The 21,971-nt window shown below is 39.8% G+C and overlaps 2 protein-coding genes across 2 annotated transcripts; both read left to right on the top strand.

Moving 5' to 3' along the window:
- The first annotated feature begins 2,510 nt into the window (after positions 1 to 2,510).
- LOC110893299 lies at positions 2,511 to 3,851 on the top strand. The gene is made up of 2 exons (XM_022140412.1): positions 2,511 to 2,896; positions 3,083 to 3,851. Exons 1-2 carry the CDS (start codon positions 2,511 to 2,513, stop codon positions 3,849 to 3,851), a joined length of 1,155 nt encoding a protein of 384 aa, XP_021996104.1.
- Positions 3,852 to 10,649: 6,798 nt separating this feature from the next.
- LOC110893300 lies at positions 10,650 to 11,564 on the top strand. The gene has a single exon (XM_022140413.1). It carries the CDS (start codon positions 10,650 to 10,652, stop codon positions 11,562 to 11,564), a length of 915 nt encoding a protein of 304 aa, XP_021996105.1.
- Positions 11,565 to 21,971: the final 10,407 nt, after the last annotated feature.

The following is a 21,971-nucleotide window of genomic DNA, read 5'->3' as shown; positions in this document are numbered from 1 at the left end:
GGCAAATAAATAGTGTTTTTGTTTGACGTTTGTCTCTTTTAATTTAATTAATATTATAAAATGAACACTGGTAGACAACTGTGTGGCCCATGTTCATTGGGTCGCATGTTTTTAAAACACGCGTCCTATTTCTGTCATCGATATATCACGCGTCTCCTAAGCATCCCACTTCCTGATTATACAAAATCACATTTTTTCACCTCCTATTCTTGAAATCCGGTCACAAAAATGGAGAGAAGCGGAGGAGAGATAGAGAAGACCGGAGAAGATATGGGAGAGAGTGACGGCGGGGTTTATGGATTCCAGCAATGGCAGTGATTCAAACGGCGTTAGGGTTCAGATGGTTAAAAACGCCGTTGTTGGAGCGGTGGCGGCTCTAGGGTTCCGGCTATTGAACCCGGCGGCAACTGCAACCGATAGGCGGCGTACGATGGTTCGTAAATTTAAATCGCAAATCTCAACTCTTTAATAGCAATCATACATCTTTATTATTGAAATTCTATCCATAGATCGAAAAGTTGAATGTTTTCTTCCATTTTTGTTGCTGAAATGGTGAATAATTGTGTTTTGATGTTGTACTTGTTGCAGTATCATTAATTTCAGGCCATTAGGTTTACGGACCGAGGTTTGATGAGAATTCGAAGATCTACGGGATGAAGTTCGTGCTAAAAGCAAGTTCTGGTCAGTCTTTGTTTTAATTAACTCTTTTATGTTCTAATGATACGTGGAGGTGTTGGTTATGGATGTTAATTGGTTGATTTTTGGTGGTCAAAATTTGGTATTATTTGAGGAAACTGAAGAAGGTGAAGAAGAGTAATGGTCGGATGATTGCTATTAATGAGGTGAAAATTTTATCTTATTTGATGTTTTGATGTGGCACTGTTGGTTTAACTTTGTTACAGTTTATATGTTTCATTAGTTTTTACTTTGATCTTTTTCTTTGTTATGTGATTGTTAACATGCTTTTTGTTTACATATTTGCAATGGTTTGGTGTTAATTTGATTGATGTATTGTTATTGATTTTTAATGTTTTTGGAATTTGAAGCTTATACCCATAATATCACAGTTAGGGTTTAAGGTCTTTGGTGCAAATAACTTGATATAATGGTATAACATAGTCAATAGTCCTATATATAATTTTTTACTTTCTGGTGTTGTTATGCTTCATGTTGAATACACTTGGAAGTAAGTTGTAGTTTGACTGTTTTTCAATCTGCATGTTGTTATAGTAGCTACTTATTTGGTATTTAGATAGAATTCACTTTTTATGAATTGTTTGAAAGAAGTTCACAGTTGGGGTTGATTATGCTTTCATCATATTTGAAGTTAGGTTAGCTGTTTTTAACATGGGTGCACAACACTGTTATTGCTTTTTGAAATGTTGATATGTTGTTGGAGTTTGTATATTTTTTTAAATGTTATATGTAGATTATTGTTTCGGATTGATATTTGGGTTTTGAAACAAATTATGTGAGTATGTAGATCAACTTATTTAGATTGTTTAATCACTTACCTAGGAGTCAAGTAACCAGCAAGATTCTTGACTAAAGGGATGACTTAATTACGCAATCGTTTTTCTTTTAACTCATTTTGAATTTTAAAACAACTGCACTCATCTTTCAAAATGATAGGAATGGGGTTGAGTTTCAGAATGATCCTAATGGTAAAACAGTTTGTTGTGTTTTATTGTGGTAATATATCAAAAAAAAAAAAAAAAAAAAAAAAAAAACCATAGTGGTGCCTGCATATAAATTAAACAATCTATTGTTCTTACAGGCTTTTAAGGGTGGATCACGTGATGGTATGGTAACTCTAGAGAAACAAGTGTGTGGCCTAGAGAGAATTGTTGATGACATGGCATGTAGTTTGTTAGTTTCAGTGGATACTTTAAGATGTTATAATAACGGCTTTCACGAATCTTCTAAAAGGACATTTGGCAAATACAACGGCTATTCAAACTATCATACACACAGTCCAAACACACAAATGGGCTTGAGATGAGCTGTGAATAATAGGTTAATCAGTCTAGGCCTGTTAGATTTGGAGGTGGTCCATCCACAAGAAGTGTTTGGAAAGCATCAAAAGATGAAGCCACTTTGGAAGCACTTGGCGGGTTAAACCTGGCATGCCAGTACATGTGCAAAAATTATGGGTTTTGCACCTATTATTCACAGCTCGTCTCAAACCCTGCACGTATCCATTATAGGTTTTGCACGTATCCTGCACGTAGCAATCATCCGACCATTACGTGCAGGGTTCCTCCGGACCATCTCCAGCAATAACGGTGCGAAACGATTCCCAAATTGAAGGGGTCAATGATCCGGAGCTCACCAAACCATACCATCCGGTATCCATGACGGCTAAGTCCAAATTCAGTGCTCGCATCATGCATGCTAAGCTTCCTCCAAAGCTCAAAATGCCAACTACGGTAAAGAAATATGATGGCACTACGGACCCGGATGATCACATGTTCGATTTCGATGGAGCCGCATGAGTAGAGCAGTGGCCGATGCCAGCCTGGTGTTTTATGTTTGCACAAACATTAACCGGAGTTGCGCGTGTATTGTTTGATGCGCTGAATGAAGGAGAAATCAACGATTTCGAAGAGTTTCGGAGGTTATTCCTCCCGAACTTGAGTCAGCAAAGACACTACTCCAAGGAAATAACTGAAGTACACAACATCCGAAGGAAAGATGGCGAATCTCTAGACAGTTTCATTGATCGTTTCAATCGGGAAAGTATGCAGATCAGTGGGGTTGTAGACCAACCGAGGATATCCGGCTTCTGTCATGGTGTCCGGAATAATCAGTTGGTGGAAAAGCTGCACGAAAACCTCCCAAAAAAATGGAAGTGCTCATGGAGCGAGCCCGAGCGTTTGCTCGCGAAAAAACGCCTGTAATCCGGCACCGGAACGGATCAGAAAATGTCCTCTTGGAAGAATAATGGTGGGTCCGTATTTGATAAAGCTCCATCCGGAAATAGGGGACGGTCTCACCCTTACAGCAGAAATGATTGGTCCCAGCGTGGATGAAGTTCTAGGTCTAGGTTCTATAACCTATCGGATCTTTCAAAAACTCCTAGTGAGATCCTCAGCGCCGAAGGAGCAAACTTTCCCACACCTCCGAAGCTTCGTAATCCAGGAGATAAAAACTCGAAGAAATACTGCGACTATCATCATGCACGAGGCCACAATACGGACGACTGTTGGTCATTAAAGCAGGAAATTGAGAAAGCAGTCCGATCCGGCAAGCTCTCGCATCTGGTAAAAGAAGTGAAGGAAGGGAAATCTTCTGGCAACTCGGTGGATAATCCGAATAACCAGTCGGTAATTTGCATGATAAGGAAAATGAATAGTCAAGGCATCAAACGGACCAGTCATCATATGGCCGCATGGATGCACCAGCCAATTGCCTTTCCTCCAATGGCTCCAGGAGAAGTCAAAGACGGACCGATCATTGTGTCTGCGGTTATAGCAGGACACAAGGTCCAAAGAATTTATGTTGACAGCGGAAGTGCTTCCGAAATCATGTACCAGCAGTGTTTCCAACAGCTGGCTCCACAAACCAAGGCAAAATTAATACAAGTATCCATGCCGCTAGTAAGTTTCTCCGGAGAAGTGGTTCAGCCGATCGGGCAAATCACCTTACCAACCACGTTGGGTACTGAAAGTCTGGCTAGAACTGTCAACTTAACATACCTAGTGGTTGGAGCCAGGTCCGTTCATAACGTCATATTAGGGAGACCAGGGATGCGTGCTTTTGGCATTATCAGCTCCACCATTCATGGATCATTAAAATTTCCCACCGAAGCAGGGGAGCAACTTTGCATTCTGAGTCCACCTTGTGTGTGACGGGTAGTCCGTAGGACAACCCTTAAGTGGTATAAACGATATTAAAATCCCACATTTAATCAGGTAATTGTCTAGAATTAGATAACTACGGTGTTTGTGTTCCAGGTACATTTGGGGCTTAAAAGTGTAGAAATGAAGCTTCGAATAGGCGCGACCGGATTGGAGATTGAAAGACGAAGAACAAATGAAAAAAATCAATTATTGGTATGGAAGAATTAAGAAGATAACATGATAGAGGAAGAAATTACGAAAACGTAGGCGAAAACGGTGAAGAAAACGGAGTTGAAACGAAAAAGTTATGAAGAAAACAAAATTGCATGCTGAAGGCTACCGTAGCTTACGGTAGCTACCATAAATTACAGTAGCCCCCAGCATTTTTCTTCCACCGTAAGGGAGTAGAGACCCACCGTAAGCCATTCCAAGCCACCGTAAGCTACGGTGGGCATCGTAGCTTACGGTGGAGGCCAGCAAGAAATGTGTAACTGCCCTATTTTATGATGTTTTATTGTGTCTTTTCAAATCCAATCAATCCCAGTCGGTTACCAGCAGTCTAGAGGTGAATTTTTGGTGTTCTTGAGAGCTTGAAACAATTTCTAAACATCTTGTTAGTGTTTTTAATTCCTATGAACATTGATATGTATGTGATGATGATTGTCCAAGTCATGAGTGGCTAAACTTATGGTGATCATCCTAGGTTGAAGGTTTGTCTAAGACATTTGTGTTTTGATTCTTATTTCTAGAATAATAGACTTGCAACTTTTGTTTGTTTATTGTGGTGTGTTGTTTGCTTGTTTGTAAACTGTTAATTCTTATGTTAATCTAATTTGAAACTATACGTTCTTGGTGCCGTCGGCAATCGAGATATCATGGGTAGAATTAGGATTGAGTATTGATTAATTGGTCATCGGATAACAACCTCGTTATGACCCGTGGCCGCCTGCCTGGTGGGGGGAATCTGAGTACTTAGTTCCCTTTTATCACAACAAGTAATCACACATGAACTATGTCTATGTAGTTCTTTCTAGTGGAATGATAGCATAAATGTCAAAGCAAACCGGAAACTAAAGATGGTCATTTGTCTCTAAATTGTTTACAAACCAAATTCTCATTTTGCGATTAGATTAGTAATCTTAGTTTTAAAAATCAAAAAATCAATCCAAACTCTTGAAATTATTTTTATTGCAATTAGTTTAATCTTAGTTAACCTAGATACACTTCTAAATAACACATATTCCACAAACTCCCTGTGTTCGATACCCACTTACCGCTAGCTATTAGTAGTAATTGGATTAAATTTGCGTGTGACCACGACATCACGTCAAATTTTGGCGCCGTTGCCGGGGAGTAATGCGCAACGTGTGTTAATTTAGTAGTTTTGTTTGTTATTTCCGGGTTTACGCTGTTTGTGTTTAGTGTGCGGGTACTACAGGTGTATGCATACTAGGGGCTCTCACAAGTCATCACCGCTATCGTTTGATCCGGAAATTGAAAGAACTTTGCGTCAAAACAGAGTTTTGTTACGAGAAAACAAAATCGTTGGTTCACCCACTTCGCCCATTACACCAAGAAACATCATGGAAGAAACACAAGTACCACCCACTACGGGTCAAACAACATCAACTTTCATTCCTACATCAACACAACCTTCACCAAATACCACCATGCCTAATTCCACTACCAATCCTACTCCACCACATGACGTTACACCAACCAACACCATACCACCTATTACTACCCAAGTTGAACCTACTCTTACTTATAACCCCTCTACCACAATTCCACCACTTTCACATTTTTCCCAACTACGGGTCAATCATCTTCTACCCACCCACTACCACAAAGCTCAACCGTCATTCATGATACTTCTACATACCGACCACAACCGAATCAATCGGGCTTCCACTATTCATCTCTTCCATTCGTGCAATCTTCGGGTATAGGAGGAGATGGTTTTGATGATGGGTATGAAGAAGATTTTAGGGGATACGAAGAAGAAGGTTTTTACTATGGGGGTGATGGAGGTAATTTGGGACCTCAAGGAGGAGCGGGTCAACAAAGTCAACCATTGCAAGAAATTCAAGATATGGGTAGGCCACCAACGGGGATACAACAAGTTCGGCTACATGGGCCACAAATCCAAAGACCAACACCTCTACAACAAGTTCGGCCGCAATATCAACATCACCAATTCCAAAGGTCGGTGCAACAACCTTCAATGCAATAACATCAATTTCAACCACCATTTGCACCTCAAGGGCCTATGCAAGGGCAAATAATGGGTCAACCAAGAGTACCATTGGGTGCTCCGCGTAGACATCATTGAGAGGCAGTACGGGGTATTGAAGCTCGCTTTAGACCGGTTATCACTAATAATCCTTCTCCGATAGTGATTCCTCATCACCCGGATGGGAGGACTTTTGAGGTTAGAACAACCGCACTCCAAAGTTTGCCAAAGTTCAAGGGGTTAGCAACGGAAGAACCTTACTTACATTTGGAAACATACGACTCCATTTGCAACACTATTGGAGGTCAAGGTTTTTCGTCGGACGATGTCAAGTTAGTTCTATTTCAATTCTATTTGGAAGACAAAGCAAAGATATGGTTTCATACTTTGCCTTCCACGTCGATTTATACATGGGCCGACATGCAATAAATTTTCTTGGAAGAGTTCTACACTTCTCAAAAGACAAATGATGCAAGGAGAAATTTAAGGAGCTTTCAACAACAACCGGGGGAGATGTTTCATGAAGCTTTTGAAAGGTTCAACATGATGTTGAAAAATTGCCCTCACCACGGTATACAACTTTGGGAGTTGTTAAACGCGTTTCACGAAGGGTTGAGTTCGGAGGATGCTAGTGACTTAATGTCAATCACTAACGGTACTTTCGATACAAATTTTGAGCATGATGATTGGCAATTTTTGGAGCAAATAGCTGTTACAACAAAAAGAAAGGCTCAATCTTCGAGATGGGCAAGGCATGTGATAGCAAGGCCACAAGTGCATGGGGTAGAGAATGTAGGTGTGCAAGCCACGAATCAAGTGTACAATGTGTGCACTAATTGCAATGAGATAGGCCACGCGACGGAAGTGTGACATCTGTGTCACTTCAACCATCAAACAGATACCAAACCAATGAAATAATGTATTTCATACTTGGGATTTGTATAAATGTGTGTATCATTTGCACATATCAATTCTTGTTCGATTTCGGGCTCTAAATCGCTTTCTGGAAGGTTATACGCGCACTAATGCGTAAATATAACCAGTTTAATGAAACAAACACTCCAGAACAGTGACATAGGCTTAACATACCTTAAATAACCTTTACATAACTTAGAAATAAGTTTTGGAAGGTTTGGTGTGCCGAAATCAAGTTTATTCGCTTACAAGGACTAAATTCGATAAACTGCGAAAGTATGTCAATTTGAACTGTAACGAACATTCCGGAACATGAACATAAGTTAAACACACCCTAAATATCCTTTACATAGCTTAGAAATAGGCTTTAAGGGGTTCGGTGTGCTAAAATAAACTTTATGCTCATTCAGGGACTAAAAGCGTCAAAAAGTGCATAAGTTTGCATTTTCGCGCATAATTTACGTTCTGAATACATCCGGACATCCAAAAATTTATGTAATCATTAAAATATTATGTTTTAGTAATTGGCTTGATAAAAATCCATTCGTCGCGTAATTTGGATCGTTTTTGCGTCCGTTACGACTTCCGTCGTAATTAACCGAACAACGCAACCGTACGGCCAAACGAACCGACATCCGAGATATTTTTGAGCATGTTTCAAGTTCCCTATACTTTAACTTCATTTTAGATCCTTGAAATGGGGTTAACGAGGCTTAAACGTGCCAATAATGCATCAAAATGCAAGATTCTCAAGTGCAGGGGCTAAACTGTCAACTTTTGAAAGTTGCTGATCTGCAGATAGCATACGGACCGTAAGCCATACTCCATACGGTCCATAAGCCAGTGTCAGACATGAGAAAATGCATTCTAGCTTGATCCAGCTGTTCCTCACCTGTGCACATGGTTTTGGACAATCTATGGGCTGGTTTAGAGGCTCCAATGGGTTTTCAAAACAACGGGCTCGAGGTGTACGGATGAGATTGAATCTCGGATAACGAGGGACGATCTTAACGGTTCTGCTACATCTGTAAATACCCCCCCATGCCTTGCTCAAAACCCACAATTTTATCTGATTTATGCTCTCTAAGTGGAAGTATATGCTTCCTACCTGAGAGAAAATCGGATCAAATCTTGCGGGGACCTTCTGTAAGTATTCTTTCGTTCTTTCCATTCGTTTTTAGCGTTAAAGTCAAATTGCGTTTGACTTTCTGCATTGACCAGTTTATGGTCAACGCGAAGTTCGTTTGAACTTCATAACGTGAGCGTAATCATGATGATTATAGTCCCTAGTGGCTATACCTACTGATTACCACGTTATCTAGGCTCAGTGACGAGTCGTAGTTTCGGCCAAAATGTGTTTTCTCGCGTATTTTGTAACCAAACTACTCTAGGGTATTAAAACCGTTTGTTTTAATACCAAACCTGTTTTCTAACTTAACTAAACATGTCCTAGCATGTTTAGCTCGTCACTTTTAGATTTGTGCTTGTCTAGGGTCGTAAAGATAAGCGATCTAAACAATCGCTTATGCTTTCGAACCCAACCCATTTGGTCGATCATTAGGATCCGACCAAACACATTAGGTGACCATAGTTGTATAGGGAATAACCTTCCGAGGTTATACCTTATGGTCACGTCGTTCAAGTAGTTATATGATAGGTAGTTTATATGCCCTAGGAAAATTACCAAAATACCCTTTTTACGCATAAATTCATTTTAAGCATATGTAACCTAAATTTTGACATTTAAACTGATTAGGCAACTATATTAGACATGTTGAGGCATATTCTACTTGTCATAGGACTAGTTAGGCGGTCCGAACGTGTTTTACGCGAACGACGCGTTAAAGTAGCATAAGCTACCTAAACGGGCCGTAATGGGTCGTAAGCACTTAGGTTAGGTTTCATTTTAGTATATGGGCTTTGTTAAACCATATCATATGAGTTCCAACACTCATTTGGTTTCCGAAACCTCATACTATCCAATCTCCTGATTTAGGTCCGGTTATTTATGTAGTTATCTATATAGGGTGCCGTTTGATGCCGTGATCCCTCTAGCTTTGCTTGGTTGTTGTTCAAGACTCCTAAGCACCCTCAAGTGAGTACATAGTTCCCCTCTTTTAATGTTTTCAAACATTTTGGGGTGAAACACATGTGCCTACTTGTTACTTTCGTGCTTTTCATGTTTTCATATCATATACTTGCTAAGTTCATTAGTACACTATTAGTACATGATTTCATTATGTTTTACGCTATGTATGTCCATTGTGTGCATACTTAGTACATTGTTTTACATTCATTTCATTTGCTATGTATGTTTACTTGGCATGCTAGCACATTGTTTTACATTGCATCTCTGTTGCATATGTTCTAGTAACATATGGACACATTGTTTATATCTCTACCTTGTATGTTCACCTATGCATACTAGGTACATTATTTTCATAAAACATGTTTACATTTGGTATGACATTTGGTTTGTAAAAACGGGACTTATATACATTCATTAACATTAGCTACGCCGCTCGGTAGTAAGTAATGGTACCATAGGACTTGACAAATCTCGTTCCTGACATCCTAGGCTTGTTTGGGTGGAAGGAATGACTGAATCCGAAAACATTTCTTTTTATAACCTTGACTCTAGGGTTATCCGTCTGTCTCAAGGCTTGAATGTATGCGTTTAACTTATCGTATAAGTGTTTGTATCAGTAAAACATGCATTTACTTTGCCAAACACAACTTTTTGATATATTCAAAATACTTTGTTTTGTACATTTTTACTTTTGGTTTAGGTAATCATATATTGCTTACCATACATAACATTTGTCACATACTACTTGATTACATTTGACTTTTAACATATGACATTGGTTTATACAAGAACATTTGACATTCGGTTTAAACATGAACATTTTACATTGGTGGTTTGTTTGGGTAAGTGATTTAAGTAACGAGGCATGTGTAGTATGATACAAGCATGGTGGATACACCGCTGGTACTTCCTATATATAAGTGCTTGTATTATATTACATGTCGTAGCGTTATTTAATTCATTCAATTTGGACTTATACATTTTACACAAATAACATATTTTTCACAAGACATTGTTTAAAAAACAGTTTGTTTTATACGAACTCATTTTACTTGGTTATTCATTTAACCTTACATTATTCTTTTAAATATACATATCTATCATCGCTTTTCAAATGATTTATAAAACAAAACATTTTACAAGGATCATGACTGACGTTTTGTTAAACAACTTTTTCTAAACTTATAAGTCATGAATCCTAAATCAATAAAACCTATGTACTCGCCGGCATTTTTATGCTGACGTACCTATTTTCACATGTGTTTCAGGAGATGATGCATAGGATTGATCAAGATACACATAGGCGGACTTGGCCTTAGTGACAATAAAAGATGCAAGACTAGTTAATTATGTTATACTTCTTGGTTTGTTTAGACATTGTAACTCAGTTAATCAATAAAACAAAATTTCAAATTTCCATGTGTTATGAAACAATGATTCTGTTACAACACTCCCCGATGTTTCCACCACGTTTTGTTCTTTTACGTGGTCGGGGTGTGACAGGAAGTATGTTTGGTAGGAGTGGTTGAGGAGCAAGTGGAAGAGGTGAATGCTATTCAAGGGGGTGAACATGAATTCGAACACATACCACACCGGGTTACCAAACCACCCGAATTTTAGATATAGGAACCCGTCAAATCAATTTAACCCGAACTTTCAAGGAAACCAAGGAAATTATGCTCCTCACCAACAATTTAATAATCAAGGTTTCCAAAGGCAATTCCAACAACCAGGTAATGAACAAAGTGGGTTTTTGGGTCAAGGTTCCTCGGGTGGAAATGAGGTCATGGAGATGTTGAAAGCGATGCAAATGGAGATGCAACGAAGAAATCAGCTGGATGAGGTTCGTATGCAAAAACATGAAATCCGTGACAAAGCTATTCAATCGTTGACCACTCAAATGGGTCAACTTGCGAGTGAAGTAGCAATACTGAAGAAAGCAAAAGGCCAGCTACCGAGTGACACGGTGACAAATCCCAAGAACATAAAAAGCGTTAATATCAATGTGGTAAGCACCGTTCCTAGTACCGAATTTAATGAAAAATTTCTAACCTCTTCGTGTCAAATAAATACAGGTATAGGGAAGGACACCGATGGTGAGAATGATAAAGAACATGGAGCACCAATCGTGCTTATCCGTGTGGGAAAATTAAAAACCCCTCACGCATTGTTGGACTACGGGGCGAGCATGAGTGTATTACATGGTGATCTATATGACATGTATGATTTTGGTCCGCTCGAAGATATAGACACCATGGTGAGTTTGGCGGATAAGAGTTGGAGGCGTCCGCGAGGAGTGGTTAGGAATGTCATGATTCGGTTGGGAGAATTCAACTATCCGGTGGATTTTCTGGTCTTAGATTATGCCTCTACCAAATTGGCATCACAACAAAGGGTAATTTTAGGTCGACCGTTTCTTTATATAGTAAATGCTCAAATCAACTGTAGAGACAGGGGTTATTACTATGACCGAAAAGAACCGTAAGTTGTACTTTGATGTTCATACTAGGGAGATTAGTTATGAATCTATTGAAGAGAAGGGTAGAGAGTCTAGTGACCATACGAAAAGTGTGCATCAAAGAATAAAAACAAACAAACCATCGGGGTATGAAAAGAAGTATGAGGGTTCGAGCAGGTATGTAGTTGACTATCCACCGAATGGACATTTGATGGATACATTTCAACCAATGACAAGCTACAGTGGGGGAGGTGATAGGAACCGATTCTTTGAGCCACCATAAATGGGGGCGGCATGGTCTGGCTGAAGACTCGAAACTTAGCGCTGCTCGGGAGGCAACCCGGGGTTTTATTGTCCCACCCTGGCTTTGCGGAAGCGTGGGTTTATTTGGTGTGACTTCTTAATACCATAGCATAACCACAACAATGCTATATGAAAATAAAACCATGATGTTCATCCACTAATTCAAGTTTAAAAAGTAAAATACGACAACATTGTTTTTAAAAAGTTGACACAACAAACCAATTACAACCATGACAAAAAGAAAACATGTTCAACGACATAACGAAAGACATGAAATAAAAACATAGTTTAAGACTTGTGACCCGTCCAGGCAAAGATCACACTTCCTAAACTCGGATGACATCATTATTCTTACGCAGCTTGACATGAGCATACCGTGCCAGATCCACTAATTTCCTGAAATACATGCAGTTTGAAAAATCAACAAAAGTTGAGCGAGTTCATGTAAAAGTGAGTATGTTTATAAATCGTTAAAGTACCTCCCAATGTATAAATGTTCCTGGTATGTAGCAATTAAGGAAAAGAGATCACCACTGGGTTGCAAAGCCACTGGTATGTGTGAAGTGATGCAGGAAAACTCAAACCTAGCAAATTTGTACCGGGCCTCGGCTGTAAGACACAATCACCTCTATGGGTCACCCTGACCTCATGGGTGTGGTCTCGCTACACCCAAATAGATCTATCACTCTTGTGTCCCTCGGTCCTAACAACGAGGATTAATGGCTTTAAGTGTTGTACCCACCACTCACATGATCTGAACGTCCCAACCCTACTTAAGCTAACCATACCATGTATAAAAATGTTCTTAAATAATTGTAACATGTATTTCACCCCCGAAGTTATAAAACTGAAAACAGTTAAGAGAAAAGGGGGACATGAACTCACTGAAGTGCGTATCCAGAAACGTCAGTCTCCAACTCAATCTGCTGCGTGACGACCTACACGTACTAATTCCTATTAGACGGACGGCCGTGCCTTGGCTTAGGGTTTAACGTTTTTGGAGAAATAGTTAGGTAACTATTCCGTATTCACACTTCTTATTTATTTTATAAGTATATTCCTTCCCAAGGATGGGGGTAATAATACATGTGTGCTTTATAATTCTGAAAATATATTTTTAAGTCTCACTTGAAAAATATATTTTAATCACTTTGTCTAAAATGTTTTAAATTCCAAAATATATATATTTTTCCCAAAAATTATTATATTTTATTTCATAAATTTTCCAAAATAATATTTCACCAAAAATGTACAAATAGGAGTATTTTTCTGAAAAATACATATGTTACATTTTAACGTGTCGCGTTGTAATAACAATACTTGTATAACTTAATTAATTATTTTGTGAGAGCGTTGGTATTATTTTGGAGTAGTAATTCCATAGTGTTTTCAAGTTATATTATTTTTACCCTAAACATAATATATCTAGTTCACAAAATAATCACATAATCACACAAGCGTTTTATTATAAAATATATATTCTAAATATATATTTAACAAGTTTTATTTGCGAAAATCCACCTCCGGTACTTGGTATTTTGTAATAAAAATCATGGCGAAGTTTACTTTGAAAATCCAAGTTAAAAATATATTTGTAACCATTTGTTATAAAAATATTTCTAAGTGTTATATTTTTAGAAAAATTTTGCCAGAGTTTCCTCTGTAAATGGAGGTGTCCATGCTTTTAGCATATCATTTTCTTTTGAGAAACCATTCAAACAATCAATAACCAACAAGATACAATCTTTAATCTTGACAAATTAAGCCTAAATCATAAACTCATGAACTTGAAAGTTTTGTAAAAATATGTAGTAAGTCACTAACACATTTAGTAGGTTTTGTTATCTTTAAAAATAAGTTTAGTTTCTTGAAAACTTTATTTTTAAAGAATTTGAAGTTTCACAACTTCTAGTCATGATTTACAAAAATATTTCTTTGTTAAATTTTCTTGTTACACAAGTGTTCACACACTTGTTTATTTACCAAGAATGCTTTTAGTTCATAAAATATCCGGGTTTTAACAAAACTAGTATCTTTCACTTGGTTCTTCCGAAAAACCACTTGTAGATCTTTAGATCTACAAGTTTATAACCTTATTTTTCAAGAAAAAATATGTTTATTCAAGTTTCAAGTTCATGGGTGGATGGTTTCATCATCCTTCATATTTCTAGCATTTACATCTTACTAGTTCATGTTCTTGAACATGATCTAGTATGTCTAGATGATAATCCATCCTATTTCTACTAACAAACAACATCAAATAATCATAACTACACAAGATCTACATGATTTACCAATATATCTTCTCTTTATCCACCCTTTATTACATTATGTTCAAGACTTTAGATTATGTTCATTAGAGTTTCTTAACTTTTTACCATCCTATCATCTATTAACCACTAAATACAAGAACAAGATGATGTTTTAGAACACTTACTACTAGCACAAGGCTAGGGGAGAAACAAGGCGTAAAAGTGGTGGATAAAAGAAAACAAGAGCGGTCCTTGAACTTTCGAGTGCACCAAGCTTTTTTGTAGGACTCCTTGCACCTTTGTGTGTATGTAAAATGATTGAACAAGACTTGATGGTGGTGGTGGTATGGTGAGGTGGTGGCGGCCGTGACTAAGAGAAGAGGGAAGAGGAGAAGTTTGTTGTTTGATGTTTGGAAGTGAGAAGTTGGAAGTCTTGTGGGTCAATTTATAAACCAAGATCATACATTATCCAATATGTAAAATGTTCTCTTATTGTCCAACATAACAAATATAATATTCAAAAGAAAGCAAGGGGTGTCCCACCCCTTGTAACCGTCGAAGTGGGGGGGGTATAGGGTTGGGATGCAATGGAACTAGTTACTTATTAGTTATGTTTCAAGTGTTTAATTAGTGTATTAAGGTGTGTGTTATAATATAAGGTGTGTTAGGGTGTTCGGGGATCCTAACTAGCTCAGAAAAGTAAAAACAATGTATTTGGCAAAATTTTTATGTCCCGGGTAAAGTCCGGTTGTTCGGTTGGATGTTGATCCGTTAAAGTGTTAAGTAAAGCTTTAAAGTGTCGTTTGTATTGTTTTTAGTGCCACATTAAATTCCCAACACTTTGGAAAATGTCTAGAATTATTTTGCCAAGTTTTTGCACTTTACTAGCATTGTTAAATGCTGAATTTTGATTTTTAGTGCAGAATTCTGCACTTTAAGTATGTTTTAGGCACTTCCGGGCACTATAACTATCACCTAGTGACGCAGTTTTATGGTACTCACCTCCCTACACTCCCTACTAGTGTAGTGATCTATTCCTGGCTCATACCGGCCTCAAAACAATGTCTGTCTAGTGCTGGCAATGTCAGCATGTTCACTGGGTTGTCCGCTTACTGTGCTAACTGTGCTTTTGTGCATCAAGTTTGTCACTATTGTTTGTGTGTAATAAATGGAGTGACAGTAATAAAGTATGATGCATGAGTATTGATGTGTGTTGGTGTATATATAATTTATATGTATAATTAAGCCCTTTTTACACCTTTAGCCAAGTTTTAAATTTATAAAAACACGATATTTACTAACACTAAACACACATATGGGCAAGTGCACCCATCGTGGACGTAGTATAGTGTTGGTAAGATACCGAGGTCGTCCAAGGACACAAGAGCTTTTAATACCGGTTTATCCTCAACGTCTAATCAAATCAAAAAGTGAGAAAAATGTTTTTAAACTAAGAAAATAAAAACTAACTAAATGCTGAAAAATAAAAATAAAATAAAACAGATAGACAAGATGAATCACTTGGATCCGACTCGTGTATTAGTATAACCTTTGATTATTTTCGCACTTTTGCACTTGTTTAAGAGATTATCTTAGTTATTGTAGTAGACCCCTCTTTTGAAGGCGACGTTACCCTCAACCCAGTAGTTTGAGTCAGCAAGGATACAATCCTAAAGGGTCGGATTATTGGAAGATAATGAATTAAGTTATTAATGCAAATTATGGTAGGCCCCGCTTTTGGCGGTGACGTTACCCTCGGCTAAGTAGTCTGAGTCAGCAGGGATACAGTCCTAAATAGCCGGGTTATAGTATTAATAGTAGTTAACTTATGAGGGGGTCAAAGAGTTTGGATCCCCGCCATCCAATACCTATGGGCATTGAAGGAGATCCTACTAAATTTGACCCAGGTCCCAAGCAGGACCTCTAAACGCTGAACAAGGGCAAGACCCTTACCAAACCGTTCCCTTAACCCCCGACCAGGTAGCCAACATACCTCAATATAGACCGTGGAGATATGAATGGTGAAAATCTTTTATTTTATATAGACAGTAAAATAATGCCAAGACACCACGGACAAACGATAAGGAAAGATCACCTTCAACATAAGTAACTAGTTATTAAAGTCATTAATACAAAACCAAATAAAAAGTGCAAAAGATTAAAAATAAAAAGTATTATACTAAACACTTGTCTTCACCAAGTGATGTAAGAGACTTAGGCAAACATGGCCTTGATTGTCAAGAACTCTTACGATCAATCTTGGATCCCGAGACGACTCACACACTCTACGATGGACAATGGATGATGGTGGTGGATGATGGTGTTATGGTGGTGGTGGGTGGTGGATGAAGTGTGAGAGAGGTGGTGTGCCAAGTGATGAGATGGAATGAAACCAAGCACCTCTATTTATAGGCTGAACAGAAGGCTGGGCACGGCCCCGTGTCCGCTGGACACGCCCCCGTGCCCGTCTGACAGTCTCTCTCCTCATTAATTGTAATTCGCAATTACAATTAATGCGCCTGCTGTACTTTCACCACGCCCCCGTGCTCACTGGACACGGCCCCGTGGTGGGCAATGGAAGCTTCTACAAGTTTGTCTTTTATGCTGCTTCTTGGGCACGGCCTCGTGCTGGCTGAGCACGGGGCGTGTTCAGGCTTCTGTTTTCTCTTCTTTGCTTTGGAGGATGCCGTTGAGGGTCCGGGCAGTCTTCTTTTATTCCTTTCCTTGTATTTATGCTAGAATTAGTTGTCTTTTTGCTTCTTTTGTGAATTTGAGCTCATTTCATCCTGAAAATACAAAAGGAAGACAAAAACACTCTTTTTCCAACATTAGTACTTAAAAAGGGTTAGTTTTATGCCTTAATTGATGTGATTTATATGTTGCATTTTACACACATCAGTATGTATGTATCAGAAAACAGAAAACAGTTTATTCATAATTGTAATCAAGCACAATAATTAAGCACTAATTAAATATTAATTAATGTGTACGGATACCTGGATTTGCGAGGGTTGTCACATTCTCCCCCCGTTAAGAAAATTTCGTCCCGAAATTTTAAGTTCTGCTTCTGGTTGCAGGGGTCTTAGGAAATAAATGGGGGTACTTTTCTTTCATACGATCCTCATGTTCCCAGGTATATTCTGGACCATGTCTTGCATTCCAACGAACTTTGACAAGCTTGATACTACTCCTGCGTGTTTTGTTTATCTTCCAATCAGTAACCTCAACTGGTTCTTCAACAAAGTGGAGCGTGTCGTCAATATGAATTTCGTGAGCAGGAATGATAACAGTTTCTTGATCGCTTCAATCTTGGTGGGATCCACATGGATTCCATCTCCATTAACCATATGTCCAAGGAATTGGACTTCGCGCAACCAGAACTCGCACTTCGAGAACTTGGCATACATCTTTTCCTTTTTAAGTAACTCCAAGATAGCTCTTAAGTGCTGTTCGTGCTCATCCTTCGTCTTTGAATAGATCAAGATATCGTCTATGAACACAATCACAAACTTGTCGAGGTACGGCTTACAAACTCTGTTCATTAAATCCATAAAAACAGCTGGCGCGTTTGTTAACCCAAACGGCATCACCAGAAACTCGTAATGTCCATATCGAGTTCTAAAAGCGGTCTTGGGAATACTTTCCTCTTGAATTCTCAGCTGATGATAACCTGATCGCAGATCGATCTTTGAGTAGAAACTTGAACCTTGAAGCTGATCGAATAGGTCATCAATTCTTGGCAGATGATATCTATTCTTGATTGTCAACTTGTTCAACTCCCGGTAGTCAATACACATGCAAAAACTACCATCCTTTTTCTTAACAAACAAGACTGGAGCTCCCCAAGGTGAGAAGCTTGGTCTGATGAATCCTTTGTCTAACAACTCTTGAAGTTGCGTCGACAACACCTGCATTTCCGAAGGCGCAAGTCGGTAGGGTGCCTTAGCCACAGGTGCGGCGCCTGGAACTAAGTCTATGTGGAATTCAACTTGCCTTTGATGTGGCAATCCTGGCAAGTCTTCTGGAAAGACTTCAGGATATTCCTTTACCATTGGGATGTCTTCGATCTTCGGCTCAGCAGCTTCTTTATCCATGATGTGTGCCAAGAAGGCAACACATCCCTTCTGTAAACACTTTCGAGCTTTCTGACAGCTGATGATTCTCAGAGGCGTATCGCGCTTCTCTCCGTGAACCACGATCGTTTCTCCGTCTTCTATTGGGATGCGAATGGTCTTTTCGTGACAAACAATCTCGGCTTTGTTGCTTGACAACCAATCCATCCCTAATGTTGGTGCATTCATCTGTTGTCTACGTCTTATATCAAGTCTCGGTTTACTAACTTGAAGCTGAAAGTTTGAAGCTGAAAGTTTGAAGCTGAAAGTTTGAAACTGCTGAAAGTTTGAAACTGCTGAAAGTTTGAAACAGCTGAAAGTTTGAAATGTCCTGTCCATTTGAAAGTTCCTGTCCGTTTGAAAGTTCCTATCCGTTTGAAAGTTCCTGTCCGTTTGAAAGTTCCTGTCCGTTTGAAAGTGTTTCAAACGGAAGGGTCAATTAGTATAAATAGGTTTCAAACTTTCACATTTGTAACTTTCCGGCTAGAGCAACGAAGTGCTGCCGAAGTGTTGTCAGGTTGTAAAACGCTATTAAATCAATCATACAATAGTTTAAAGAGTAAATCTAGCTGAATTGAGCTCTACACGTCTGTTTCCGCCGTTCGTTTAGAGATAAACTCTTCTGATTGACTCGTTCGGGTCTGAAACCGATCCTACACCTACTACCACGTCGAAGCTTCCCAACTTGACTGGTAGTAGATCCAAAGTGAACTCGCGTTCTCCCAGCTCAATTACACAACCTCTCACAGCTTCATTCGCCTCAACTAGCTTTCCATTAGCCAGTTCAATTGAGTACGGAATATCTAACTTACTAGCAGTTAACCCAAGCATATTCTTAAATTCTAACGATACAAAGCTATAGTCGGCACGAGTATCAAACAGAACAGATGCAAAGCGTTGATTTATTGGGAACGTACCAGTGACGACGTTGGGATCCTGGCGCGCTTCCCTTGCTCCAATGTTAAACACTCTTCCACGGGCTTGGTTCAGCTTTGAGCATTCCTTCTTAAAGTGCCCAACATCCCCACAGTTGAAGCATCCTGGTCCTCGACCATTACCATTCCCATTCCCAGCTTGAGGGTTGTTTTGGTTGCGATTCCCACTCCCAGCTTGATTCGCAACGTTTCCACGGTTTCCATTTCCTCCATTATTCCCTTGTGGCCGGTTTCCATTACCACCGCGGTTGTTGTTACCAAAACTCCTTTGGCCACCCTGGCCTGAACCAACCCAGCAAGTATCCTTCAAGTGGCCAATTTTCCCACAAGTTTCACATTTTATATTTCTGCACTGACCAGCATGATGATACTGGCATAATCCACACTTGGGCAGAGTGCCCATGTAACCCTTTCCTTTGTTCTCAATACCGGTTGCAGCTCTGGTCGGTGTGCTCGACTCACCCTTCTTGTTCACATTGCTTGTACCCTGCTTGAAGTTCGAAAATTTCCTTTTGTTATCACCAGACGACTCCACATGAGTCTCTTTCTTCTTCTGCTCAGAATTCGAGAACTTGTTCAATCGAATGGCTTCCTCAGTAAGAGCCACGCTGAAATCAATGGCTTCTGTGATTGTCGCAAGCTTGGACGTAGTAACCATGCTCATGATCTGAGGTGCCAATCCCCAGATAAAGCGCTCAATACGTTTAAACTCCGGTGTAACCATGTATGGCACTACATGGGACAAATCGTGGAATCTTTGAACATACTCCGCAATCTTGGGACCTTCCATTTTCAGATGCCAGAACTCAGTCTCTAGCTTCTGAATTTCAACATGTGAGCAGTACTTCCTTCTCATGAGCTCCTTCAGCTCATTCCATGCCATCGCATAAGCAGCAGCTTCACCCAGAGTTTGCACTTGCAAATTCCACCAAGATAGGGCTCCATCCAGAAATAGCCCTGAGATGTAGGTTACTTGTTGCTCGGGAGCACACTTGCTCATTCTAAGAATAGACTCAGTCTTATCTGCCCATCTAACAAACGCAACAGCACCTCCTGTGCCGTCGAAATTCACGGGCTTGCAATCGAGAAATTGCTTGTAAGTGCACCCTGCACATACGTTTGAATTTATAAATGGTATTAGCGAACGTGCTAAAAATATCCAAATGTATCATAATATATCTCAAACGACTTAACATTACCATTAGGTGGATTGTTATTGCCGTGGTTTTGAGAGATATTTCCACTTGTTTCTGCATGAGAAGCAGCATATTGCGCGATAGCGGCGACAATGATTCCTTGAAGTTCTGCCTCATTAGTGGGCATGCGCGGATCACGTCTTGGTGGCATCTTCTAAAAGATGTTTCACGTTGGTCAGGTCATAATAAGTAAATAGTATACGTACGTAACAACATCATCAAGCACATAACATCTCATGTTACAAATTAATCAAGCACATAACATCTCATGTTATAAAATTTAAAACAATAAATCCAACATCACATATAATGAAAATACTGCGATTGCGTTATCATAAATTAAGACCACAATAATGTTTACAAGTTTTGTAACTGTATCGTACATTGAAAGTGACTAAGGGCCACATCGCCCTTGTCTGAACTCTCAAATCAACTACAACAACCATCAAAAACTAAACATCAAAAGTCATGATATCAAAATGCGGTCTTCAAAAGCTGTATAGTCTGCACAATCGCGGTCCTCTCACCAAAAGTCTACCTGCGTCGAATCAAAATGCCTATGCTGATGGCGGAGGAGGAGGAGGAAAACGAGAGTAATACAGGCGACGCATATGTAACCAATCCTCCTCTAAAGCACGACAGACGCGCAGCAAATATGCTATCTGCTGCTCAGAAGTCAAGAAACGGACGTCTGAATCAGGTGAAAGTGGTCAAGGAGTGTGCGGTGCTGCAAATGGGGTCTGATAATGGCAAGGTGGTCGTGGAGCTCTCTCCAACTCCTGTACACGACGTGTCAATGCCTCCTGTTGTACCATCAAAGACGTAAGTATGTCCTCCGTAGAGTACCCAACATGGTATGGGTGATACGGATCAGACAGTGGCATGATAGGGGACGTTGTCCATAGAAATGGCTCGCTCGACGGGGTGAAGGACGGTGCAGTAGGTGGTGCAACAGTGGGAAACTAAGACGCGAATGGAAAAGGGGATGACAACATGGGTGGAAAAGGAACAAGTGGCTGCCTAGATGAACCCTCTCCAGGTCGCGGTGGCGGTATGTCCTGAAGGAACGTAATAGGGAGATCTGTGCGATGAGCATCTGTGGTGTGTGGGGTAACAGTGGGATATCAGTGGGTGCAGAAATGGGTGCTGCTAGGGGAGTGACAGGTCGCACAAATGGTGGGTAATCGTCATCATCATCAATCCACCCATTGTGGGTGTCGGCATATTGTGGATCTATATGAGCAGCAAAAGGTGCACGGTCAAACAGTACCGGCATAGGATCAGGTAACGGAGCGTCAACAACAGGATCATCCACCAATGGTGGAGCAACAACAGGATGATCAGCAATGGGTACATCATCAACAAGAGGTGCAATGGCGGGTGCATCGTCATGAACAGGGTCATGCTCTAGTGCAGGATCAGGAGCAGCTACAGGCTCTGGGGCCACGACATGCTCCGGGTCAACAAAATCCAAATCGAAATCAGCTGGATCATCAAACAAAGGATCGATAGGAGCTACGGGCGCTTCTAGAGGCTGGTCCAGGTGGATGAACTCGATCTCCTGGTCAGGATCAAAACCAGGGGGAAAGACAGGATCAAAATCATCATCAACCTCGTGATCAAACTCAAAGTCGTG

Source organism: Helianthus annuus, chromosome 12 (genome assembly GCF_002127325.2).
Source record: "Helianthus annuus cultivar XRQ/B chromosome 12, HanXRQr2.0-SUNRISE, whole genome shotgun sequence".
NCBI classification, from domain to species: Eukaryota; Viridiplantae; Streptophyta; class Magnoliopsida; order Asterales; family Asteraceae; genus Helianthus; species Helianthus annuus.
The sequence above is the reverse complement of the archived record's forward strand: the minus strand, read 5'-3'. Positions and strand labels throughout refer to the sequence as shown.

Bases quoted from the DNA above. Each gene is read 5' to 3' on its own strand.
- LOC110893299 (XM_022140412.1), top strand. From the start codon at position 2,511: ATGCCAGCCTGGTGTTTTATGTTTGCACAAACATTAACCGGAGTTGCG. The intron at 2,897-3,082 runs GTAATCCGGCAC...AAAAACTCCTAG, and splicing joins TTGCTCGCGAAAAAACGCCT to TGAGATCCTCAGCGCCGAAG.
- LOC110893300 (XM_022140413.1), top strand. From the start codon at position 10,650: ATGAATTCGAACACATACCACACCGGGTTACCAAACCACCCGAATTTT.